Source organism: Leptopilina boulardi, unplaced genomic scaffold, assembly GCF_019393585.1.
Source record: "Leptopilina boulardi isolate dan_hultmark-lab unplaced genomic scaffold, ZJU_Lbou_2.1 LbouV2_137, whole genome shotgun sequence".
Classification (NCBI taxonomy): Eukaryota; Metazoa; Arthropoda; class Insecta; order Hymenoptera; family Figitidae; genus Leptopilina; species Leptopilina boulardi.
The window spans coordinates 452,915-480,387 of record NW_026137682.1 but is presented as its reverse complement, the minus strand read 5'-3'; the positions used below and the strand labels follow the sequence as shown (position 1 = coordinate 480,387).

General features: G+C 30.1%; 1 protein-coding gene across 12 annotated transcripts in view; it reads left to right on the top strand.

Annotated features, from left to right (window-relative positions):
- Positions 1–27,473, top strand: part of LOC127291435 (nucleolysin TIAR) — a 907,547-nt gene that overhangs the window by 720,203 nt on the left and 159,871 nt on the right. For all 12 annotated transcript variants that reach the window (XM_051320573.1, XM_051320572.1, XM_051320575.1 and 9 more), the window contains one exon: positions 12,913–13,000. In XM_051320573.1, the coding sequence (XP_051176530.1) occupies positions 12,913–13,000 (88 nt within the window). The remainder of the gene's footprint in view (positions 1–12,912; positions 13,001–27,473) is intronic.

Sequence of the window (27,473 nt, the reverse complement as noted above, 5' to 3'; positions counted from 1 at the left end):
AAAATCTATAAGTTCCCACACTTTTTTCTTATAATTCAGTTTTTTTCTTTTTTTTTTTTTTTTTTTTTGAAGGATAAAACTACTTTTTTCTGAAAAAGAACAACGTGATTTTGGTCTCGATTTATATGAAACTAATTCCATTGGCAAATTTTCAAATTTCTTTGAAGCTTATTAAATTCATTAATCATTAAAGAATTCCATTAAAAATTAAACACTTAAAATTAATATCAAAAATAGATATTATTTCCCATGAAATTTTTTTTGCCTTTTTATATATTTTGTAAATATCAATATTTTTCCAACATTATTTAACAAACAACCAATATTTTAAGTTGAGAAAGATTTTTTTTTTTTTAAGAGCTGTGAAAAAATATTCATAAAACAAACGAACTGTTGCATTAAGGTAAAAAATACAAAATAAACTGTGAACAAACCATATGTTTGTCGAAAAATGGTTATTGGCCTGCATTTGGTGACAATATAACGTAAACTCTATTTTTTTTTATCCCTCTGTTGCTGTCGTTCCACTTTATCTAAACTCATATTCCATTTCATCGTCATTGCGCTGTTGCCTAAAAGCTCTTGAAAAAAAGCAACAAAACAAAAGCAAAAAGAAAAAAAAAAGGGCCGGTGAACTGGACTTTTGTAAAATGGTGTGAAATGAGTATCCTTTTCAACGATGTTTACTGTTATACATGTTGAGAGATGAATGACTACTGCGAAAAAGCACGTTTTAGCAAACCCAAGAACAAAGCATGCCTGTTTTCGTCCATGAAACAACCAATTTGTCACGAAGCGTTTCCATTATGCATCCAATAATACACTTTCGATCCCCCTGCATTGTTATAGGTGCATTGGAACGATGACGCGTGTGCGAGAGAGCCCACGAATAATGTACTGGTTTTGCATTGTCAACGTTCAAAACAAAGAACCTAATTAGTTCGACATATTGATCATTATTAACTATATAACACTTGAAGAAAATACAACATTCATTTATATGATTATACGCTTAAAATTTAATTTTAAACTTACCAAACTTTAAAGCATTATAGCTCATGAAAACAGAACAATATTTTAAATTAATCAAATAATATTCTTATATAGTTTAATTCAAAATGTTCAAATTTTTTATCATCAGAATTTTCAATTAGATCAATATACATAAACAATTGCCTCCTCTTAACAGCATAAACGATAGATTAAAACTTAAGATATTGATATAAGGCTAGTAGCTGCTTGTCAAGGAAAAATCGAAAGTTATCTAAAAAATAAAATTTGTTTATTAATTCCAGAAAAATCAACTCCAATCATCCTCGCTATATTTTTTTTGTAATCTACACGTAAAAATACGTCAAAATATATAAATTTGAATCACTGTAGAAAAACTTTTTTTGTTTTTTGCGGAAAAATACATTTTTTTCTGAAATTTATCATTTTTCTTCAAAAATTTGATAAAAATTGATCATCAACTCCAATCGCGCTTACATTTTTTCCCTGTATTTTTCACGCAAAAATTGAGTTTTACAGCAAGTATGAACAGTCTGGATTGAATATTGTGTGCGCTAGGGAGAATAAATCATTTTTTTCGAAATTTTTGATTTTTCCTTGACAACGCTATGTAAATTAATCCGAATCAAGTTCGCTATAATTTTCCTGTAATTTTCACGTAAAAATACGTAAGTGTGTCAAATTTGAGTTCTTTATGTCAAAAGATGTGGCCGCTAGGGGGGGGGGTACATACTCATTTTTAGGTATTTTTCGTAAAAATTCATGGTTTTTCCTTGACAACGCTATGATAATCAACTCCAATCATGCTCGCTATATTTTTTTTGTAATCTACACGTAAAAATACGTTAAAATATATAAATTTAATTTCCTTTAAATAAAATTTTGTTCGTTTTTGGTGGAAAAATACATTTTTTTCCTAAAATTGTCATTTTTTCTTGAAAAACTTGATAAAAAGTTAATCATCAACTCTAATCGTGACCGCTTTTTTCCCCTGTATTTTTCTCGTAAAAATACATTTGTATACTAAATATGATCTGTCTGGGTTGAATATTGTGTGTGCTAGGGAGAATAAATTATTTTTTTCAAAATTTTTGATTTTTCCTTGACAACGCTATGTAAATTGATCCGAATCAAGTTCGCTATAATTTTCCTGTAATTTTCACGTAAAAATACGTAAGTGTGTCAAATTTGAGCTCTTTATGTCAAAAGATGTGGCCGCTAGGGGGGGGGGGGTACATAGTCATTTTTAGGCATTTTTCGTAAAAATTCATGGTTTTTCCTTGACAATTAACGCTATGTTAATCAATTCCAATCAAGTTCGCTATAATTTTCCTGTAATCTACACGCGAAAATACATATGTGTACTAATTTTCAGCCCTCCAGATAAATTTATGTGGCCGCTAGGGGGGGGGGGGTACACGATTTCAAAAAAACCGATATTAATAGGGTTCCGAACCGAGTACGGAACCCTAAAAACAAACAAATCGAAGAAAAAAATGAAATAGCTTCTTATTTCGAAGAGTAGATTTTCTCATTTAAAGGGAATAATGGTTGAGTCATAATGATTTGCTTTTCTCGTTAAGCAATTTATCCAATGGACTATTACAAGATCCTGTAGAAGATCGTAAATGCATGTTTGAGCATCTTCCCTCTACTTTGATTGTGCTAAGGGTTTATTTTTGCGTGCGATACACGTTCGAAAGCCGCACACGATTCGATAGCATTTCCCCTCGTAAAGCCCTCGGCAAAAATTCCATTCAGGATCGCGTAACGAGGATGCTCGCGAGGTGGAAACAATCGGCGGAAAGGCTCGTACGAGGCCAATCTGGTTAAAATCGAGAGAGAGATAGAGAGAGAGAGAGAGAGAGAGAGAGAGAGAGAGAGAGAGAGAGAGAGAGAGAGAGAGAGAGAGAGAGAGAGAGAGATAGGGGGTGGGGATAAAAAAAGGGGGCAACTGTTTATTACGTTTCGCTCGCCGCATAGTATGAGTGCGAAAAACGTAAAGCAAGAATGTGAAAAGACTGCAGAGAGAGAGAGAGAGAGAGAGAGAGAGAGAGAGAGAAAAAGAGTGAGAAGGGTAAAGAAAGAGAGAATAAAGAGGGAATAAAAAGGGACATAAAAATAGAAAATTAGGAACGAGGAAAAGAGGGAGAGATCACCAGTGAATACGAATGCACGAATTAAGTACTGATTGGCCGCAACTCGATCAACTTAGTGTGATTGGTTAGTTAAAAAGTTTAAAACAGGACCCAAATCTACTTGACCTCTCATCGGGGTTTCTCCAATTCTTTGCTTTTTTAATCATATGCGATGGTCTTTCAATTTTCCAAAGTATTTAAAAATTTCTTAGCAACATAATTTGTAAAAAATTAAAAATACTTTCATTTTCAAAAACTAATATAAAATATTTTTAATCAGATATCCTGAAATTTTTTTTTCTTTTTTTTATAATAAATAAAGATAGGAATAAATGTATTTTGAAAATAAAAGCATATTCGATTAATTTAATGGCAAATATTTTCACCCTTCTCAATAATATTCAATCATTTTTAATCCCATTATCGTGTGAAGTGCACATGATGTATATATATTTTTTTGAACCATTGCTGTCTCTCATACAGCCCTAATAAAAATCAATAAAAGTGCAGGAGATAGGCCAAATTAATCAAAATTCAACCCAAATATATAACACATATGCCAATTAAAAAATATTGCTGAATTATTGTCTAATCTCAAAAAAAGATAATTTTTTGAAAGGAATCATAGTTACTAAAATGAGAACACGCTACTTCCAAATTTATCACTTTTACCCTCAATCGCTACTTTATTGTCGGACATAATAATAGACAATATTTTATATTCCTGTAAATTACTTTTTCCAAAGATGAAAACAATTACAAAAATATAATAGAATATAATTTCATTTTAACGATAAATATAAGAATTTTCATAATAAATAAATAAAAATATGACAGATTTTGAGGGGAAAAAAAATCTTTTTAAATGAATTTGTAATTGTGTTTTCGTTGAAACAATTGTATATATTGGAAAAAAAGAGTACTGTTATAGTCATGCTATTTTTTCCTCTCTCTCTCTCTCTCTCTACAAAGAAAAACTTACCAGACAATTGAAAATGAAATAAAACAATAGAAATGTTGTTTTTTACTGACAGTATTCACGTGCTTTTCTATATACGAAAGCTTATAGACAAACGCGTGGACTCGTGAACAAGACGGTCCGAACCGCAATAACGTTTTATTAGTGCATCGAACGACATATATCGAGTAGAGAGAAAGAGAGAGAGAGAGAGAGAGAGAGGGGGGGGGGTATTACTATATACTTCGTATACTTTGGATTCGCCAACGGTATTGTTTACGTTCCAACATTGTCGATGGAACTATAAACTCATATGTTGCTCTATTATATGAAGATATGGAGGACATACGTTCTTCACTGACAAGAATTGATAACTTTGAGGATGCTGGTATAACAATATTACACACACGGATTCCAAGGGGGTTTATTGTAAATGAAAATTTAGTTACCCTCGAAACTATTCAAGAGGAAATAATAAAATAAAAAAAAACTTTATATATTTTAAAATGAAAAACTGATCATTTTTCTTTATTACTTTATAAAAAAATATACCTAAGGATAAAATTGCTATATTGAAATTTTTTTTTCACAAATCTTTAGGAAAATCATGAAATATTTCTTTTTGTTACACGGAGAAAAAAAAATTGTTTTGCGGTTACTAAAAATTAAGTTCACACAACAATTTCGGATTGTCAATATAGAATCAGTAGTTCTATTTGTTTTTAGGACAAAAAAAAATTGTTAAAACGGAATTGTCATTAAAACTATTCGGATTGTTTGGTGAACAATCAGAATTGTTTGATGAACAAAGAAAATTGTTATGGAACAGTTGAAATAACAAAACTAAATTGTTAAATCAGCAAAACAATTTGTTTTATTAACAAAGCTTTGATCCGTCTAGTACAATTTATTCAGTTTCTTTGCCTTTTAAAATAATCGATAGCAGATTTCCGTAGGTCATATCACCAGTTTCATTTGCATTAAAATCTGTGGAAAATGCAACTTCTGAATCAAATTCTTTGACCTAAAACGAAAAATTTATTTTGAGTTGAAATTTGTTGTTAAATAATATTTAATATACATTTTGTATTTTTTAAGGTGAGCTTATGTTCAATAGTAACCGTGTTGTTAAAACAACTTACATTTGTATTGACAACAATCCGAATGGTAATATTAACATTTTGAATTGTAATATCAACAAATCTACTGACAACAATATAAAAATTGTTCGCACAACGATCCCATTTTTCTCCGTGTAGTTGAAAAAATAATGAGGAAAAAAATATAAAATTTACTAATCTTGTTCTGGTAAAAGAGAAAATATTTTCAATTCGCTTATATGTGGGATTTATTTTTTTTTTATTTTCATTATTTCTAAACTGATGAACTGATTGAGTCAATCCCGATGCGCGTTGCTCTGTGGAAAAAAAAAAAAAATTCAACACCTTTTAACTTGGTGAACGCTATCAGTGCGGGCACACACACCGCGCCGATTAATTTCATGGCGGTTGTAGCTCCGAACTAACTTTTCCAATTTTCTCGCTATTTCTGATCGAGCGAGCGCCACTGCGATTTGTAAAAGCTGAGTACATTTGATCCAAGATTGGAGGGCAATCGGTGTGGCATGGCGGTGGCACAAACGGTTGAAAGCGCAGAGGACACCCGATTTGGTCGAATTGGTTCGATGTGACCCAAATTTTAAGGGAACAGTCACAAAACCCCCACACGTATACGGCTCAATGCAAGTACCACGTGTGTACCCTTATATAGCGCAGCCTATAGTGCGAAAACTCCAGAAACTAGAGAGAGAGAGAGAGAATAATCGAAATTCGAACCAATCATGCGAAAACAAATTCAATTGCGTTCACCTCACTTGATTTTAAGAAAATTAATCGTTCTGAATTTAAACTTTGCGTTTTGCCCTCACATAACTCTTGTTTAAAAGCTTCACAACTGTTATCCTAATCTCTCTCATAACAGTGTGTGTGAAGTAAAATTTATACGACTTTTAATAACAAAAATTTAATCGCACATTTTTTTCTCTCTCTTTATTTTAAAAGAAATTAGTTATTTAAAAATTAAATAGCAAATGTTAAAAAAATAATTTTTTTATTCTCAATAGTATTTCTATAATAAAACATCGTATTTATCGTAAATTATATTTGATCCGCTCTGTTAGAGTAATGATTAATGACATTATCAAAGCATTAGTAATAAATTATATATTATACCCGAAACAGAAATTATTATTATTATTATTTTAAAAATAAAATCATTTTCATTAATTGTAAATTAATAAATTAGAATTATCAGGAGAATAGAATGGTTTTCTCTAATTAAAATGATGTAGAATCGGGACATTAAAATAATTTCTCATTTTCTGTATCATGATGCAATAAACTAATTTGCATACTCGTATGCAAATTTTCGATTCTAAAAATATTACCAATGAGAATGGCAATAATAATGATGATAATAATAATTACACGAAATTCACTATATATAGGCACCCATGTATGTTGAAAATATATATGTATAGAAGGGAGAATCGTTGTATCAGAGCAGCATTAGTACACGCAATAATGAATGACGCTCCATTACTCGCGGTTTATCGAAAACCGCAGAATTTTCGCTCCTGTGGAAGCGTCGAAATCGTGTAGCCGTATTCTGATCGACGGATCTGGGTTCTCGGTTCTCTCTATTTCTCTCTCTCTCTCTCTCTCTCTCTCTCTCTCTTTCTCTCTCGTATTCTCTCTTTTGGACCTCGCTTGTTTGGCATTGCTGGAAAACTAGACGGGACTCATACCAACGATCGACCCGACCGGCGATATTGGTCCCGACGGTGTTCGAGCATTTCCGCTTTATATAAAGCAGTAAATAACGCGGAAACCCGAGAAGGCTACGGGGTGTGATTCTATTTCTCTCCATCTCTCTCATGTCCCTATTTCACGACGTATTCTCTCTCGCAGTCCAACGCCTCTACATCCTCTTTATCTTTTGACGCGAACAGCATTTTACTATTTCAACTTTCCAATACGTTTTTTTTTTTAATGTCTCTCTAACATTTATGCCCGTTACTTTAATACTTTTGCCGTAATGCTCAAACAACGTTCACCAGAGACGCTTCCGCATATTTGAATCAATATTTTTCTTTCTTCATTTTTAATGTTCATTAGTTTATCGAAATCTTTAGCATAAACGTGTTCTTTTGTTATATTGGGGTAGGTTTTTCATTATCATAATTCATAAAAATATAAATTAATCAAAAACTATTTTTAGCAACATATTTTTGTCAATTTTTGCTTAAAACTTTGATTTTGTCATCATTTTACGAAATCTCATCAAGAACCTTGTGAAAATGAATCTCATATCCTTATCTCCTATCTCAGTGTATTTGCTTCCTTTTGGTGGTGCGATACTCAAATTTTCAAATAAAATTTCATCCACAGCTTTGCTTTCAACGAACACACTATACTTTTAGATAAGACGAGTAGGAATCTCCCCGGCACGAGGAACGCAAGGCAAACAAATTCCCGAGGTTCCCATGAACGGATTTCTCTCTTCTCTGTAGAAACCAATTGGAAAGGACAACCTTTGCAAGGATTCCCGTCCGATAATCCTTTCAACCGTCTCAACTTTGCAATATTTTCAATTGGTTCCATACACTCCACTGGTTAAACGATTGATTTACCTTTTTCCGCTTATAAACAGTGAATGAAGTTATATATACAGTTGCTTATCGTATATATCCAAACATTATATTCTACTTCTATCGAGAAAAGTATATATATATATATACAAAATTTTTATTTAATTATAATGAAATTTTAATATAATTATACTAATTAAAAATTACAATTTTTCATCAAATTCTTTTCATATAATAATAGATAATAAAAATTAATTATCACTCCGAGTCAGAAAAGTAATTAAGAATTAAGTTTAATTTCTTTTAACGTTATTTCAATTTTTTAAAATTAACAAAAAATGTTTTTTTAATGCATTCGATGAATTTAAATAATAACTCTATTTACTAAATAATAATACTGTTTTATCACTATTTACTAAATTTGTATTGTGTTACTTTTTGTAACATTCGAAAAATTATTATTATTATTATTATCATAATAATTAATGTTGTTTTATTTCAAAATTGAATTTTAACAGCCTATGTGATCGTTAGGTACACAATATCAATTTTTCGACCACTTTTCTCGTAATATACTGAAAGGATGGATCTGTAATTTTTTTTTTGCTTTTAAACAAATATCCATATTTTGAATGTAAAATATTTCAGGTCAGTATTATTTTAACATAAAATTTACAATAACCATTATTATTATTTTGTTCAACCGGTGATAATTTTGTTTTGTACAATGATTAAAATTCAAACATTTATTTTATACAACTGAAAATAACAAGTTAATTTATTTTTAAAATTAAAAATATATTTAAAAATAGTACAAAATAATATTTTGAATTTTAATAGTTATATACAAACTAACATTATCACCAGTTGTGCTATTTTTATGTCATATTTATTAAAAAAAATTTTAATGATTATTAATTTTACCTAATCTGAACTTATAATTTTACCCTAATCTATTTCTTCAATTTAACATAGTTAAATTAACTAAGTTGGGGAGAGGTTTATTAAATGAATGAATTAATGAAGAACAATATGAAAATTATTTATTCAAAAAATATAAAATATTCTTGATAATTATTGTTTTAAAATATCAATCATATAATCCTTCTTTTTAAGGTTTGATATGGTTACCTTGTTTTGTGTATTTAATGTGTTTCCAAATCTGCTTCCTGTAGTGATTTAGTGATATAAGATTATATCTTCTATGATGATTTTTTTTGACGACCGCTCGTTAAAGTTTGACTGGACACTGTTTAAACTTAGACTTTTCAATTGCGTATTAGAACTGTATTTAACACTGATGAACTCCGTGCGTATAATTTTGGGACAGCCTTTGAAGTGAAAGGTTTCCCTTTATATAGTAATATTTTCCAATGTATCTCTCGCGGTGGTTCCAGCTTGCCTCTATGGGTTCGATTCAAAATCGGTATCTCACAGACACGAAAAAGTTTTATTGCTTTCCTCTTAGTAGTGGTGACTTTGTATGTTGATTTCCTTCTTTTTAGATCGTCTTTCATAACACCAAATATCAAGAACATTATAATATTTGTATAAAATTTAAGAAATATTATAATTTTACATATTGATCATTCTTTATATGTTCTAATATTAACAAATACCTGTTTAATCATAAATAATAATATTGTTTATAAATACATTTGTTTATTTATAAATAATTATCTATTTATAAATATAATTGTTAATTTACAAATATTTGTTTATTTAAAAACAATTATTTATTTACAAATATATTTATTTATTTTTTATTCAAATTAATTATTAATAATTAATATTATTTATTTATAACAAAAATGTTACGTTGACGTGACACTATATAATAATTATTTGATAAAAAAAAAGATGTTGCGTCAAAATATAATACCGACCCAATATTTTTACAGGGTCTGAATGAATCATTGATATATTGAATATAAAAATAATTGGTAGCAACATAATAGTGATTTACACATTTGCACTTTCCCTATATATATATATATATTTATCATGAAGGAAATATTATCTCAATGCCCCCAAGAGTTTACACAACATTTCCAAAAGCGCTATCACGTGCCATTAGGCAATGGCTCAACGCACTGAGTTAAAATATAGTATATACAGTACGCAAGCAGCACCCTAGGAAATAATCAAATAAACTTGATTGCATCGCCAAATACCAGTCAAATTTTGAGTAAAGTCTGTGCAGCCAACCATAAATAGTAGATATCTTATGTACACGATTCCCTTCCTGGAAACGCCCACCCTTTTCGTATCGCATTCCGCAAAGGGAATAGTGGGTCTTTTCCTAAGACCAACAGAGTGAGAGAGAAGAGCATCAAGTTAATATATGTATATAAGTTTTCTCGAAGCATAAAGTGGTATATATTCGATATATGTATAGGCAACATCAAAAAGGAGCATCGAGGAGTTTTCAAGTGAAATTTGTTGATAACCGTCTGATGGTGGTCTGATTACAATCTGTCTAATGGCCTATCATCGGGTGACCAGAGGTTCCGGTGAGCGCACACACGTTGGCAAATTAGTCGTTCAACCTCGTCATTTCTCCTCTCTTACAACTATCCACCACCTTTTCATATTACCATTTGACCGTTCTTTACCTTCATTTAAGTGGCGTTCGAATATTTTAGACTCAGCAGATCGCGTATCCCGTTATCGATTTTTTTTGCCTTCGTATATACTTTTGAAATATCAGTCTCAGCATAATAAAAAGACGTCATTATTTTACGTTCAATGAATATGAATTTTTTTTTTTCTTCTAAATTTTAGTTTATAGACTAGGCAGTTTCAAAAAAAAAAAAGAAAATTACTGTGACTTTTTTTCACACTTTTTGCAACTGTGAGAAAAAATTATCCTTTTTTTTTAAATTCATTATTTACTATTTTCAATGTTTCATTGAAAAAATTAGTCAGTTTCATTCAGAATAGTTTTTATTGTATAAAAAATTTTTAAATTACGCTAATTTAGAACAAGAAAATTAGTAAGAAAAAGAGAAATTAAAAAAGAAATGTGTTAATCACTTTGAGATTTTTTTAAAATCTTTTTATTTTTTGTTTTCTAGCTCTATTGCTCGAATTCATATGACTTTAATTAAGCTAGTTTATTTCGTTCAATTTTCCTCGCGTTGTTCGCGTTGAGCTGCGACGCTCGTGAATGGCTTTTATGTTCCTCACAAACCTTTATGCCAAAGTGAAGACAAATAAAGCCTTGTATAAATATGGGGGTTGGTGGAAATGTTACCTAAGGTATATAGTACGTCCACTAACCATCAAACATGATCCCGGACGATGCCCAAATTAACGAATACAATTTTAATAGAGCTCGCTGAATAAAAGCGAAGGGTTGCCCTTCGCCCTCTGATTTTACGCTTCTTGGTCACGAGTTTTGTTTTGTCATTCCACCAATCCCTTTATTAACATTTTATAACTATATTCAAAATACATCGCTTCCATCATTGTCAATTCAATAAAAAATAGTTGTAAGCTTTTATTTCTCATCTTCATTTCTCGACTTATTTATATAAACTAAGACCACACCTATAGATACCTATATTTTTAAAATAATTTTCATGCCGTGAAACAATAATAAAAATTATATCCTAATATTTTAAGGCCAGTTATTTATATCCTCAAATGCAGTTAAACAAATGTATTTGATTCAATTAATTCAAATTGTTTGAAAAATATTTAAATTTGATTCAAATGCTTTTTAATTGGATCTAAAAAAAATGTATTTGATTTAAATAACTTTAATTATTTGAATCACATTTATTGAAAGTAAATAATTAACTGAATCTAATAAATGATTTTAATTAATTTATGTAATAAGTTATTTTGAAACAATTAATTTATCTATTTCACTGCAGAGGATGAGTGGAGGAACCTTACATTGTCATCTTTACAAAAAAATAAGAAAATTTGGATAAAAAAATATATTGAAAGATGTAGAACTTTAGATTTGAAGAGAGCTTGTGACTCTTCCTCTTTTCCTCTGTACCCGCAATTAATGCCCCACTTGCAAAGGGGAATTCAGAACTATCTCTCCTTGACAACTGTTCCGCTTAGATATATTAAAGTAGTTGCGCAGTTAAGATTATTTAACAAATATAAACCGTCAGTTAATCTAGAAAAAAAAACTTTTAAATTCATTCCGGGTGAATATTGTGACTTTTGTAGTCAGAAAGTTGAAATTGGATTTGATTTTCTTTATCACGTATTAATGGAATGTTCAAGATTCGAACTTATAAGACAACGTATCAGTAAAAAATATGAGATAGAAGAAATAAGAGATGAGTGGATCGAGACTCTCGGTATGGCGAATACTGAGAATGTAAAAAACATAGTGGCATTTGTGAGAGAAGTTTTAAATGCGGAAATAACGGCAAGATAATATTACTATTTTTCTCTTATTTTTATAATGTTATAGTGTGTAAGATAAATGAGTTCAAACTCCTTTGTATAAATCTGTTGATTTGAAACAATAAATTTAATTTAATTTAATCTATTTCACTGAAATATTTAATTATTTTATTGATTTAAGTAAACTAAATTATTTAATATACAAATAACGTAGTACCTACTTGGATCGAATAAAGTACTATTTGCCACAATTAAAGAAGTTTTTTTTTGTTTCAATTAAAACAATTACTTATGTTGAATAATTAAATATTTGATTGAAGAAAATTTTTAGTTTATTTGATATGATAAAATAAAATACTTTATTATTTATTTGGTTCAAGTACATATTTCTTGGATAAGACAAGTAAATTATTTACTTAGATCTTAGATCAAATACTTTTGATTTGAATCCAAATTTTTTTTTTCATTGTGTTACCTATAAATTTTTAATCACTTATTCATTTGTTTGGAATATTTACTGATAATCGATAAAAGAAAAAAAGAAGCAAATGGATAAAAATAATCAATAGAGGAAAATTAATTATCAGAAGATAATTGATATTTTCTTTTTGTTTGCTTAAATGTACGAACTAATTGTAATAATAATAGTTAATATTTCGATATATATAAGAAGAGAGAGAGAGAGAGAGAGTGTTGGTAATGCATATTAAATTTGATAAGTTATGAAAGGGTAATTAGTCGAAGATTGCATTTTAATACTTTACTTTTCACGAATGTTTCAGAACACTATCACATATTCGTTGGGGACCTGAGCCCGGAGATCGAGACGCAGACCTTGAGAGAAGCCTTCGCCCCCTTCGGCGAGATCTCGTAAGTCCTCTTAAGCTCCCTCATTAAAGACGACTTACCGTCCCACTCTATTGCTTTGCTACGGGGCGCGCGCTAGTTTTAAACACACCGAAACGAACTAAAGCGAAAGCGTGAGTGATGCCTTCTCGCCAAAGTGGATTCTAATCTGCTCATATTGTCTGCAAAATCCCTCTTAAACATTCTCTATTCCCGGTAAACATCATCACACACAAAATGGAAGCTTAATTATTTCGAGAAATTATGAAAATCACACTTTAACTTTCTCCCAAATATTTGCGATTAAAGAAATTATTTTTATTTATTTTTTTTTTTTTATTTCGAAATTCTTATTATTTTTTTCGAATATAGTAATCGCGTTTAATTACTCAATATTTATTTTCTAATTATTTATAATTAATTCATAATTTAAAATGAATATATTTAATATTTTTTTTTTTAATAGAATGTTTTTTCATTTATCTCATCGTTGACGAAAATGGCGATCCTAAATTTATGTCAAAGGAAATGTATTTTCTCTGATAGGAATATATTAGACAAATTAATTTTAGTCTGTTTTTGACAATTATTACTTTATCTCAATATATATGATCGTCTATCAAAATTGATTTCAACATTGTGTAATTTATAATTGTGATTACACGATAACAAGCAGGTTAAAACTGAATAAATCCCTACCAGAAATTAGAGTATTATTTCAAAGTTGGCAACTCGCGCAGTTTATTTGTACATTGAAAAAATGTATTTAATTCAATTAATCAGTTACCTGACAATTATTAACTAAATATTTACTTGAATCAAATAATTTTTATGTGAATTAAATAAACTTTAATATACTTTTCTGATTCATCAATTAACCCCTTCACTGTTATTGACCTCTATAGAGGCATAAAAATATCGTGCCACCAGTGTGTATGACCGCTATAGTAGCATCTAGAAAAAAATAAGTAGACACAATACGATAAACTTGTCAATGGGTATTCTTAGGTATGGTAACATCAAGTTTTTTTTTTTTTAATTTTTTTTACCACATACGGGGCACGGAAGCTTTATTTCTGCTACACTGCGAAGGGGTTAATAAAAGTCATATAAAAACACTAAGAATATAAAAATTTAAATATGTATTTTGCGTAGCTTAGTGGGTAGTGGGTTATGCTTTCAGTCCATAAGACATAGGTTCGATCCCTCTCATTGCGTTATCGTTTTTATTTATTTCACAGGTTTGTGTTTTTTTCAAACTTATGTGAAAAAATTATAAAATCACTTATATATAATTTCTTTTAGAATTCACAGTGATTTCAAACAAACACTATATATATAAAAATAGTCTGATTGAATTGTATTTAAAAAAAGATGAAAAAACACAAACTGAGTTTCGAGTTATATCAATTTAATTGCATAGCATTGTTAAGCAGAGTTCATTGGAACATGATATGTATTATGACATTTTAGAATCATCGTTAAAATATTTCGCATCACTTGATGATATACGTTAAAATAGACACTGCTTACTGAGGAATAATAATAATAATAATCTTTATATAGAAAATATATATTCATATATATTACTAACTGATTCATTAGTTCCTTATTGTAAATCAATTCCTCATTATATATGTTCGATTAAATTACTAGCGTGCGATAGCGATGGCGGAAGACAAGTAGGCAGTAAAAGCAGTCCAATCAAGTATGTCCTGAATCTGCCACTGCCATTTCCGCGGTTACCATCATCATTAGCACACCTCGAACTTCAACTCGTGATAAATCTGCTAATCAACTGATAGTTTGATGCATTTATTGATTTTGAAAATTAAGACAAGAATTAAAGTATTATTTTTAATTTATTACACAAAAATTCTGACAAATTTTATAAACTTTTTTAAATTCGTTTACTAATTAAAGTCAGTTGAAATTTTCACTAATTTATAGTCAAATATTATTATTTGATTTAGTAATATTTTTTTAATTAAAGTTTTAATAAAAGGTGACTAACAATTAGTAGGAAATTTTGACTAACTTAATATTATTTAGATTTTGTCTGATTAAAGTTATGTTTTACTACTAATATCGAATTACAATAAATTAACAGTTTCTTTTTAATTAAGGTATCTTATTTTATTAACAATATCTATAACAAAAGCTTCTGTAATATTTTGTTTGACTAAATCTGTCTTTCACTACTAGTATACGAATATTCATAAGATTCATAAAACTGGTTGTCTGACTAAAACTGACTTTTACTACTGATATTGGCAATGAGTTTAAAATGTTTGGACTGTCTTTAATTGACTTTTACTACTGATTTTGTAATTTTACTCATTTTTATTAATACTGTAATTCCCCTAAAAAAAAACCTTTTTTTGTATTTAAAAAAAATATAACTTTTTTTTCATTTATATGTTTAGAACTCATTTTCTCCGAAAAAGTTTTGAAACACATATTCGACTTTCTTATTCATTTGCTTTATAATATGTCAGAGGGCAGGTATATACTTTATATTAAAAACTACATAAAATATAAATTTAGAAAAGTTTAATTAAATTCTCGTGGATTTAATTTTGATATTTACACACACACACACACACACACACACATACACTATATACGTTTAAAAGTTACTAAAATGAAAAGACTTTTGATTCTCAAAAATAAAATAAACGGGTTACTTTTTTATTTTGCTTTTTTCCTTTTTTAGGTAAGAGTCATTTTCAGAGGTCCCGAGTGCACAGGAAATATTATTTCGATACGTCGACGCTGACTCATGAGAGATAGCGCGCTCTCTGTGGCGAATATAGTATATATAGAATATAGTTGGTGAGATCCTGTTCGCCGATCACCGTTCAGAGTTTCCAGAATGGGAACTAGAAACGAGCTTCTCTCCTCTCTATCGGACCCTCGAGGACACTCCAGAGAGTAGATGGTCGTAAATCGTCTCCCGATCTCACTCTTTCTCTCTCTCTCTCTCGTTCAAAAACGTCGAATGGATCAGCGATCGCGTCTTGCTCGATCCACGACTACATAATTAATCTCCGCAATGTTCACGCTATTGAAAAAAGTAGCAATCAACGTTTTTCAAAAATTGAGCCAATTTTTTTTGCCACCGTACAAGTGACATTAACTGGAACAACTTTTAATCTCATAGATAATTTTTCTCTCTTTTTCTTTCCCAATCGATACGATTATAAATGAAAATAATAAAATCAAACATTTGTTAAAATCTTTTTCACTCCCCACCCCCCAAAAAAAAAATAATACAAACTTTCAGAAATATTAGTAAAAGAAGAAAAAAATTATCCTCATTAACTATTTTTCCAAGATTTTCTAAGGAAAAGTTTTAGGTACCAATAAAAATGTGAGAATTCTCAGTCGAATCAGTGAACAATTTTTTTTTCTTGGCGAATTCTTAAGAAATTTCTCACGTGAAAACGGAGAAAAACAGAAGAGGTGCCAGTGAGGAGTGGATTGTGATGTGGTGGAGGAAGAGAGAGTGAGAGAGAGAGAGAGGGGGGGGGGTGATGGGGAACAAAATAAAGAGGAAAACCACCGGCAATTTTTCAAGAGCTTTTTTAAAGCGCTGTTACGTACTCACGGAAGCGAGTTTGAATCGATTTTCCTAGAAGGCTCCATTTTTCCAGGGTCTTTCAGTGCCGAGTATAAGTAGACTCATACTTACTACAGCACTTTGGCCAGTAAAGTCGCTTATGTGTACGAGTGTCTATATGGAATTTCATTTTCATCCAAAATTCTATGCGCCAGACTGATTTAGCATTATCTTTAAATTAAAACAATAATAAATTAAAATATTTCATGACTTAATATGACTAAATATAAATATAACTTTTTTTAGATGAAGTTTGTTATAATTATATGAGTTCTAGGACAATTGGATTTGGTGGAAAGTGGGTTATGTACATTTTCCGTCAAATTCGTGTTTGATGGTTCGTTAAACCCAGTTGGTTTTTTTTTCTCACTAATACCACTGCTTTTGCAATTCGTTAATGATTAATTATATCAAAGAAATGTGAATTGTATATACAATAATAAATTAAGTAGATATTATTTAGGGAAAAAAATTTTACGACTCTATACCTACTCCTGTCAATTTCTTTTTTAAAAAAAACACTACTTTGAAAAAAAAGAAATTTATTGAATCAAATAATTTTTTTTTTAGTGTAGGAAAAATGAGTTTGAGTAAAAGTAAAAGTGTTTAGAAATTCTTGGCAATTTTTTAATAATAAAAGAAGAGGATTAGTCAAATAAATTGTTGTATAATTAAATTAATTTTCATGTCAGTAGTAAAGGACAGTTTTAATCAGACAACACGTTTTTAAATTTTTTTAATTTTTATGTTTGTAGTAAACAATTTTTACATTCGGAGGAAAAGCGCGTGTTTGGCAATTAAAAATTTAAAAAATTTATTTGTTACAAATAAACGATTACTTGACTATTATCTAATAAATATTTTCTTGAAACAAATAATTTTTTATTAGATTAAATTTTATTTACAAAATAGAAAATTTTGTATTACAAATTCAAAAATTATTTGGTTCAAGTAAATATTTATTTGATAATACATAATAATAATAGTCATGCAACTGATTATTTGAATCAAATAAATTTTTTTCAGTGTGGAATGACTGTAATGTTTTTTAGTTGTTAGCGAAAGTTTTCATTTGGATATCAGTAGTAAAGGTCAATTTTAGTCAGACCTTTCTTTATTTCCTATCATTTTTTTTAACAACGAAAAACAATTTTAGTCAGACGAGAGGTTTGAAAATCTTTTAAATTTTAATATTATTAGTGAAAGTCAAATTCTGTCATACAAGAGAAGTCAATTCTGTGTAAGTAGTATAAAGACAGTTTCAGTCAGACAAAGTGCTTAATTATCTTGTAATTTTCATATCAGTAGTAAAAGATAGTTTCACTCCAACAAGTAGTCTTAAACTCGTATTATTTTAATATCAATATCAATTATTATTATAATTATATATCTATTTTACTTATTTATTATACTTTTTTATTTTACTTTTATATTTTACTCATACCTATTTTTTTTTGATTTATTGAAAGAGTAATATTTTAATTTTATTTTAAGTCAATACACTTTTTTTTATTCCCCTTGAAAATAATTTCTTTTTTCAGACAAAAAAAATCCTTTTGATTTTATTCGAGATTTTGTTTTACTCGAAATAAAATTGAATTCAATATAAAAGTTAAGAAAATTTATACACTATTATATATTTATATAGTGAAGTTAACTTTATCAAATGTATGAGGTTTCATTGGCTCCTGTGCATATGTCGGTAAATATTCTGTATTATGCTTCATATTTGCTTTATATGAAACATAATATGGAATATTTGAACAGAGTGAATAGAGCAGATTGGATGTATATATATTTTTCTTTTTTTTTCACTAACATAGTTACAACAGTGACCGCAGTGCAGTTCGTTATATGTAATTGGAAGATATTTGAGAATCTACTAGGAAATATATTTCCTCTTTACTGTGGAAAAAAAGCTTTTAGCAAGCTCAGTTTACGTACGCCATTTAGTTTTTTTTAAACACGATGATGGCTCAATTCATTCTTTTTAAAATCGATATCTTTCTCTTTCACAAAACAGGATTTTTCATAAATAGTTATTTTTCATATAAATATGTCAAAAGTTTTATTTGATGCGTATGATATCTCGTTTAAAAAAAAATTCTATAATTTTATTTAATTAAAATATTCAATTTGAGATAATGGTAAAGTTTCTTTATGTTGGATTTTTTTTTTCATTTGAAAATTCGTACATTTTGTTCTATTTTAATTTTGTTTTTTTACTTTTCAATTCCTTCTTTTTCATCATCGAAATTAGAAATAAAATTTAAAAAATTATTTTTTGGGTTATTTTTTAAAAAACCTCATAATTTTTGTAATATAATTCCTGTCTTTTATATTTTTCCAGATATTTAAATAATTTGTAATTTAATCAGTATCAATGTATATGAGTCCTCATATTCGCCAGTTTTTTTCTGACTTTTTTTTCATTCCTTCCCCCCTCTCTCGCTTTATCTCACGAAATATTTAATATCACTGCATATGAATTTTGATCCTTTCATGTCTCATCATTTCTAGAATTCCTTTCCCTTATTCGTTTCGCGACATACATACATATAAAGCAGGGTGAGTAGGGGAGATTTTATGAAACATTCTGCAAAAAAAGAAAGTCGTTGCCACAAAATGATAGGAAGATTAGAAAATCGTGATTTCTTTAGGGAAAAAGAAGCTGTGTCGCAGAAAACAGCGCAGTGTTCTTATATATATATATATATTTTTTTTTTTTTGACAGACTATAGTAGAACATTTAAGGTCGTTTATATCGCAGTTTGATCTCGATGTGGCAAAGCTGGCTTTCAGTTCTGAATGGTGGCTAAAGTAAGCTCTGCCTTTCCCTTTTCCGAGCCAACCAGCCTTCCCTCCCCCCCCCCTTTCTAAGTACCTTATTCCAGTAGTAGAGTCGGTGCAGCCTCTAACTTATGATACACTGCGGCATCGTTACCACGAGACTCTTTTACACTTTGAAAGCAAAAATATTCTCCCTCTCTCCTTTTTCTCCGTAACTTCTCTGGTACGATGGAGGATAAAAAAAAAGAGGAACGAAAGTAGAGTAGGTGGATGGAAAAAACTAACAAGAAGGGTGGAGAGGGATATGGAAAGAGAGACACGACAGTAAAGTGTAACGAGGACTTCCGGCTTGTCCCCGAGCGTGGTGTGCTGCACTATACTCGCAGAGCAGTATTCGAGATTTCGTTATTAATATTTAACTACGGAGAAAGATTAAAAAGTTTCCGGAATTTTAATATACCATCGGACCACCCGAGGTTCGTATATATATATATATATACAGGACTCGAAAACCTCGGTTATACGTGGCAGACAGGAATTAAAATTCGGAACCCTTCCGCGCGACTCACGAGAATTTTAATGACCTTAGTTATCTTCCGGTTGGGGTGGATGGGAGTTGGGTTGGGAGGGATATAGAAGGAGAGGTTATAGCTCTCTATATAGAAGTTTCCAGGCTGTAACTCCCCCCCCCTCTCTCTCTCATGGATCGACTGCTCTTCGAACTAATCGTCAGACTTCCTTTTCGATGGAATCTCAAGACCTCGGCACAAAACGGCGATTATCGTTTTACAATAATGAACGGAAAGGTAGTCAGACCAATCGATGACACAGTTTACCTTCCACGAGTCTATCGTCAAATTCTTAGATGGCATTTGGCTGGAAAAACCGATAATGACTACTCTCTTTCAGGGACTTGCAAAAATATTTGCTTGATTCAGCAAAATGTTTCCCTTTAATCCATTGAGAAAGAAATTGCTCTCTTTTGAGTTAAATAATATAGATTTTCTCTTTCTTCCGGTACGTCATTTATTTTATAGTTATTGAGAAAAAAAATGATGAAAAAATAGTGCGAAAGAAACTATTTCTTTTTTTTGGGAGGGGGGGGGCAAAGGTTTTAATTTTCATTATTGTGCGTTATCTTTATTGTATGTAAAAGTACTGTGACTGACTGAATGTCAGTGCTACTGATAAATTGAAAAGAATTTATAAAAAGCATACCACCTCTTTGTCTGACTCAAATTATTTTGTACTACTGAAAAAATAAATAACGAAGTACGAAAATGTCAGAGTATAATATTTACTTTAACTACTGACAAGAGAAAAATCATAATCTCATTAAAAGAATTCTTTATTAATGGGTTGCAATTATGTAATTTCATTTTGACTTCCACATTGACATTGACTTTCATAATGACTTATTTATTTTCATTTTTATTTTCTTTTTCATTTTCACTTTTACTGAAATTCAATTTTAAATCAAATAAAAAAATTCATTAATTTCCAAATTTTAAGGCGATGTAATTTAAAGATGACAAAAATTTTCTTTTCTAGATTAAAGCATTATTTAAGAATTACTTTTTTTAAGGTAGTTTATAATTTTAAAGCTTACTTTTCCATCTAAAAATATATTTTTAATGTATTAAGAAATGTTGGAAGTGAAAATTCCTTATGCTTAAGAATATATTTTAAAAATGAAGATTCGCTCTAAAATTTCAAACTCAAGATAAAAAATATATCTTCCCCAAGGCTAAGGGACATAAATTATTTTCATTCTGCATATATATTCATTAAAAAAAAAAAAAAGAAAAACTGAAATAAAATTTAAAAATTATATTTTCTACAAAAAAAAAAGAAGTCATCAGAAAAAATTAATATACAAAAAAGCGAAAAAATTGCCGTGTATAGATATAAAAAATCTTTTGAAGTATAAGGTGAGAAAAAAATCAAAAATAGTTTGGAAAAGTTGACGGGCAGACAAAGTTTCGACACCCTGTAGAAAAGCGACGGCTCGATTAGTTTGCAAACGACCGTAACTTTTCCCAGAGATCTTTATCCGTAAAAGTACGAGCAAGTTTCTACGAGACATGGAGATGTTAAAGCGATGGTTTCGGAAGGAAAGGGTTTTGGGGAGATAGGTGGGGAGTGGGGTAAAAGTAACGGTCGTATTGTTCCTACTGCACCCGGACAAAATAATTTCCAATCTGTCTTTTCTCATTGTGTCGTTTTTCTTTCTTCGATATCGTGCACGTGCATTGCTTTTTCTATTTTATTTCAACAAATTTTTAAAATTGAAAAATATAAAATTATTAATATATAATCTTTCTTTTTTTTTATATCCATTTTTTAATATCATCAACTCTTGAAATTAAAGGTGGGTCAAATGCAAAACTTGTTTTTATTACACATAATGAATCTATGCGATTTTAAAGTTTTTCAACAGACATGTAAAATTTTCGAATCGTTTACTTATTATAACTTTTCAATGTAGTTTGTATGTGTGTCTAACCTGCGAACATCTTTTAGGATGCTTTCGTTTCTCTTTCGAAGTTGAGACGTTTGGTTTGATCTTAAAAGTACTGTGAAGCGTGAGTGATTCAACTTGAGTCACGAACTTATGAAGAGGGAAATTGGAGAAACTGAGATGATAACGACGACTCCGAACATTCGGGAAATGCTTCTATGAATAATAATTTTCATGAAAATCCTTGAAAGTTTCTATTCATCAATTGCTTGCAAACTGGACAACTTTAAATGATTTGGTTTTTTTTTTTTTTTTTTTTTTTATTAATTTTGCCAAAAAAAAAAAAAAAGATTGAGGGTCAATCAATCAATATAGTTTTATATACTTTTGGCAATGAGGAAGAGGAAGTTAAGATTTTCAAAAGCAAAAGGGTAAAATGTTGCGTCATGAAGCCTAACCCTCCATATAAATACGCTTAAATCCATCAAGGCTTGGTGAAAAGCTCGGGGTCAGTTGATTTATGGCCCTTAAGATTATCATTTCCACACTCTAAGGACTTTACAGTCACTTCTCGCGCGAGAGCATTCTCAGACTCTTTGTGCACCAAATTCTTTGTCCTTTCCTAATGTGACTGCAATTTTCGGTTGGCGACAATAAATTTTCTCTTTCTCTCATCTCATAGAATTTTTAGATTCTAAATTTTAGAAAAAATGACAAAAATTCATATGCGAATTTTTATAAAAAGTATATCTTTGTTCCTGCTTAAAGAACACAGAAAAAACAAAATCTTACAATCTGAAAAGCAAAATGACTGAAAATAAGCAAAAAATTTTTTTTTATTCAAAACCATGTTTTAGTCTAGTTTTGATATTTTTTAAAATAATGTTATAAAGGCTACAGTTTAGTCAAAATTCAGTCACTGAAAAAAGGGTTTGGTTTTGACAACAAAATATTTGCCAAATTTTTTTTTGCAAAACCAAACCCATTTTTCAGTGACTCTTATGTAAGTGGTGTTTAATTTTAAAGTGGACTAAAATAAAGATTTATTTTTTACAATGAAGGGAAATTTTTTTATAAAACAAATTTTTGGTTTTTGTTAATGAAAAACTATTTTTGACACACAGTTGAAATGTTGAATCGCTTTATATATATATAGAAGCTTAATTCCTAATTCTGGTGTTCGCTTTCGGTTTGGCTTTCTCATATCGATCGTGAAAAAAGCAGTAGAACTATCAAGATCCTAATTTGCATTTTAGCCCGTGAGCGTAAAGGGCACTCTTGACCAAACACGACATATCGCAGAGAGACAGAGGGTTTTAAAATCCCGCAAGGAAATTAATTGAGCCTCAAGTCGTATAAATGCTTGGAAAGTGGAATTTTGTGAAAACAAACAGAATCTACTTTGATAGTAAACGAGTAGTAGTGGTTTCATGTATTCGCAAAAGGGGCGCTGCATTCACTTTTGAGATGTTGCTGGGGCTTAAATCTTTTCCCCTTTCCTCCCTCTCTTTCTCGCTCTTGCTATCCAGCTAACTTCGTACTCGGCAAGCCACACCGCCCCAATCCTTGGCGTCTACTCTTTCCAAGCCTCCTGCTCTGCCTCCCCCTCGTGACCACCTCTCAACAAACTGACCCCGTAAACTTAGCCCCAACCTCCGAATGTCCAACCACCCTCCCTTCTCCCGTTGAACCCACTGCAAATAGCCCAAGAGAATTCGGTCCAACGGAGCTGTGACTTGGTTATGACCTACGCTAGTCTATGTCATCTCAGTCTTTTCCTAAAACCCCTGAAACGTAGTTCTCTCCTTTTTACTCCGATCTGATAATTTCAAAAGTTCTACTGAATCTTGTTTTACCTCTCTTTCTATATACTTCAAATGGACGTCATTTTAAGAGTCCAGACTCTGAAGAAATTTTTGCCTCCCCCCTTCTCTCTCTCTCTCTCTCTCTCTCCCTCTATAAAAGACGACATTTCAATTTTATGGTTTCAAGACTTTTTTAAGAGAGAATATTCCCGGTTCAAATATTTTCTTGTGAGCTTAAAGCTTTCTAGCTTTGAAGATTTCTAAATTTGGAATTCCCAACATAAACTTTTTAGAACGATAATATCGTTTTCGTATATAAGGGTGGAAAGAGAGAGAGAGAGAGAGGGCTAAAAATTGATTTTTAGAAGTATACTATTGTTTTATTATTTCGCGACCATCTTACAACTTTGAAATTGTTCAATTTCCAAGGACATTTTCATAAATGAAAAAAAGATAACTCGATGATATGAATTTTATTCAATGTTAGATATAGATATATATGTGTGTGTATTTTCTTTAATAATTTGTGCAAAAGTTGGAGAGGAAAATTTAAAAGAAAAAAGTTTATCAAGTCAAATAAACATTTGTTACAGGCGTGAACCCTCAGCATTTGGGTCGACTGCTTGTAATTATTTCAATCAACAATCCTGTAAATTAACTCTTTTTCACTTGCAAACTTTGCCGGAGAGAGTGTTGATCACTTCCTAATTGTTCGACTATTTTGAACTTTCCAAACCGCTAACTTGCAATGATCTTTAACTGTTTTGCATATAGATATATACAGTGAACTCTCGATAAGACAAAGTCGAAGGGAGACCAAAAAAACTTTGAGTTATCGAAAAGTTTGAGTTATCGAATATTGATGATTTTATATTCTAGTAGGAGAAAAAAATAGTAACTTTTTATTAAAATGTATAGAAATTATTGTATATATTTTATATATTTCCGTCAAATGTCACAAAAAACATTATAAATTTAAATGTATAGAAATTATTAAATATATTTCCGTCAACGATATATTAAATTTTCATTATTAACCATTTTTATTGAAGTAATCAGTCAAAGTTGATTGTTTTTTTCTTTTCAATGATTCTCTTTCTACAAAATTATCAATCACATGTAGAGCAGAAAAGACATCATCGGAAACATTGGCTTGTTCTTGGGCATATTTTCGAAGTCCTGACAAATAATTCGACGCCTGTATTGCGATCTTTTTTACGTTTCACACCTTTTTCAACTTCTTCAATTCATTTTAATTTCTCAGTAATACTGAGAGTTTTTAATTTTATTTTATTTTCCATGATAATAACATGAACGAAACTGCGAATATACTGGCCAGAAGTAGTCGAAAATTTAGAGACTCGATGAAAATATAATTGAGTGATTATTTACATAGCTATAAAGTGTGACTCACATCAAAGAGTTTATTTATTAGAAGTATTATTAACAGAAATTTGTCTTATCGAAAGAATATTCAACACTCGGGACCAGTGAAAAACTTTGACTAATCGAAAAAATTGAGTTATCGAAATTTGAGTTATCGAAAAAAATTAACACGTGATGCCTATATGGAATGGCCGGGACCCAAGAAATACTTTGAGTTAACGAAAAATTTGAGTTATCGAGATTTGTCTTATCGAGAGTTCACTGTATATATATTAACAACACTTTGTTTTTCTAAATATAATAACGATAAATTAATATAGTTCTTTTTTTATTAGCTTTATTTTAAATAATATTTAATTTTTAAATTTGTATTTTATTCTTATAAACATTTTATTATAGTTTGATCATTTATAAAAGTTGATTATTATCTCCCAAAAAATAATTCATTAATTCTTTTTTTTTAAATTATCTTTCATCTTTAAAATATAACGTAATAATTAGAAATGCATTTTTATATTTAGCTTATCATCTTTGAAATATATATATATATATTTATATTTAAAAACGCATCACTTTGAAATAGTACCTACACTGAAAAAAAAGTTTGTGTTTGCAACAAAATCGTTTGGTTAGTTAATTTTGGTTGTCGTAACCAAATGTTGGTTGGCTGAAACAAAATTGTAGTCATCTCAACCAAACATTTGGTTAGACCAACAAAATTATTTGGTTAGACAACTACTAATTTTTTTAAAACGCTTCAAAATATATTATTTTCAATTTTTAAAGAGTATAACACAGGCCTGCAAAATTGGACTTTTTTTTTATTTTTGATATTGAAGTCGTTTCCTATGTAATTTTGTGCGCTGAACACGATCCCGTGTCCCAAAATGGCCCAGCACGTCAGGATTTTGAGAAAAGTGGGGGTAAAGAGCCCAAAAACCGTGTTTTTGGGTGTTTTCAAGAATTTTTTTCTCCTTAACCTGATGTGCTAGAAACTTCTACTAGGTCTTAAATTAAAGCTTAAAGCGTGCACTTTAAGACCCATATGCGCAAGTCAAAAAAAACTTAAGGGATTTTGAGAAAAGTGGGGGTAAAGGGCACCAAAAAATTTTTTTACCCTAAAAACGCGTTTTTTAATTTTTTTACCCCCACTTTTCTCAAAATCCTGTCGTTTTAGGCCATTTTGGAACCCGGGATCGTGTTCAGCGCACAAAAATACATAAAAAACCACTCCGATATAAAGTATGTAAAAAAATTTTTTTGGGGCTCTTTCCCCCCACTTTTCTCAAAATCCCTTAAGTTTTTTTTGACTTGCGCATATGGGTCTTAAAGTGCACGCTTTAAGCTTTAATTTAAGACCTAGTAGAAGTTTCTAGCACATCAGGTTAAGGAGAAAAAAATTCTTGAAAACACCCAAAAACACGGTTTTTGGGCTCTTTACCCCCACTTTTCTCAAAATCCTGACGTGCTGGGCCATTTTGGGACACGGGATCGTGTTCAGTGCACAAAATTACATAGGAAACGACTTCAATATCAAAAATAAAAAAACCATGCAGGCCTGTGTAATTAAAGAGAAATTATGAGAAAACAAATTTCAGACGGGAGTCTGAAAGATCCAAAAGGTTTTCAGGAGGATTCAGGTTCTAGGAGAAGCTAAAGAAAATTCAAATTTCAACTCGGGAGAGTATAATTTTTTTCTAAGAAAAACTTTTATTTCGTCAAAAAAATCGTAACATCTACTATAATTCTCGAATTTCCGAGTTTTCATTATCTTTTTTTATGATTCGGTTCATCTTTAAAATACAAAATGGTAATGATATAACAGTATAGTACAATTACATAAAACTGAAATAAACGTAAAAGAGAGACGATGTAGGTCAGCGTGCATGAAATTTCAATGAAGGTGATACGCGCTGTCATAAGATTAAACTCAAAGCTGAATGAGAAATAAAGGTACATCCGTCTCGAATTATGCTTAAGGTTTTTAAATATCGAGCTACTGTTACGATTTAGGGTAACATTCTAAATTCTCTTTGTGCGAGAAAATTTAAACAAAAAGAGAGAGAGAGAGAGAGAGACCCAATGGTGGAAATGAGATAAACCAATGGAAAAGTTGAAAAGTAAGAAACAAAGAGAAACGACAAGATGTTGAGAAAGAGAGAAATGAAGAAAGTCAACATAAGATATATGACTCAACATTCAAAAACAGTCCACGTACAAAATCTAGCTTTGAAGCCTGATATCTCGTTCGCCGGGAGTCAAACACTGAAAAATCGGTGTCATGCACCAGAAACTTTTTATCTTTTAGTGTTCAACTGACTTTTTTTTTCATTCCATTCAGAAAGTGAATTGCTCCTCCAAATTGTTAAACACTTTTAAATAACTCTTGCCGAAAAATCTTTTCTTGTTATTCTCTTGTTTGTCTTATATATG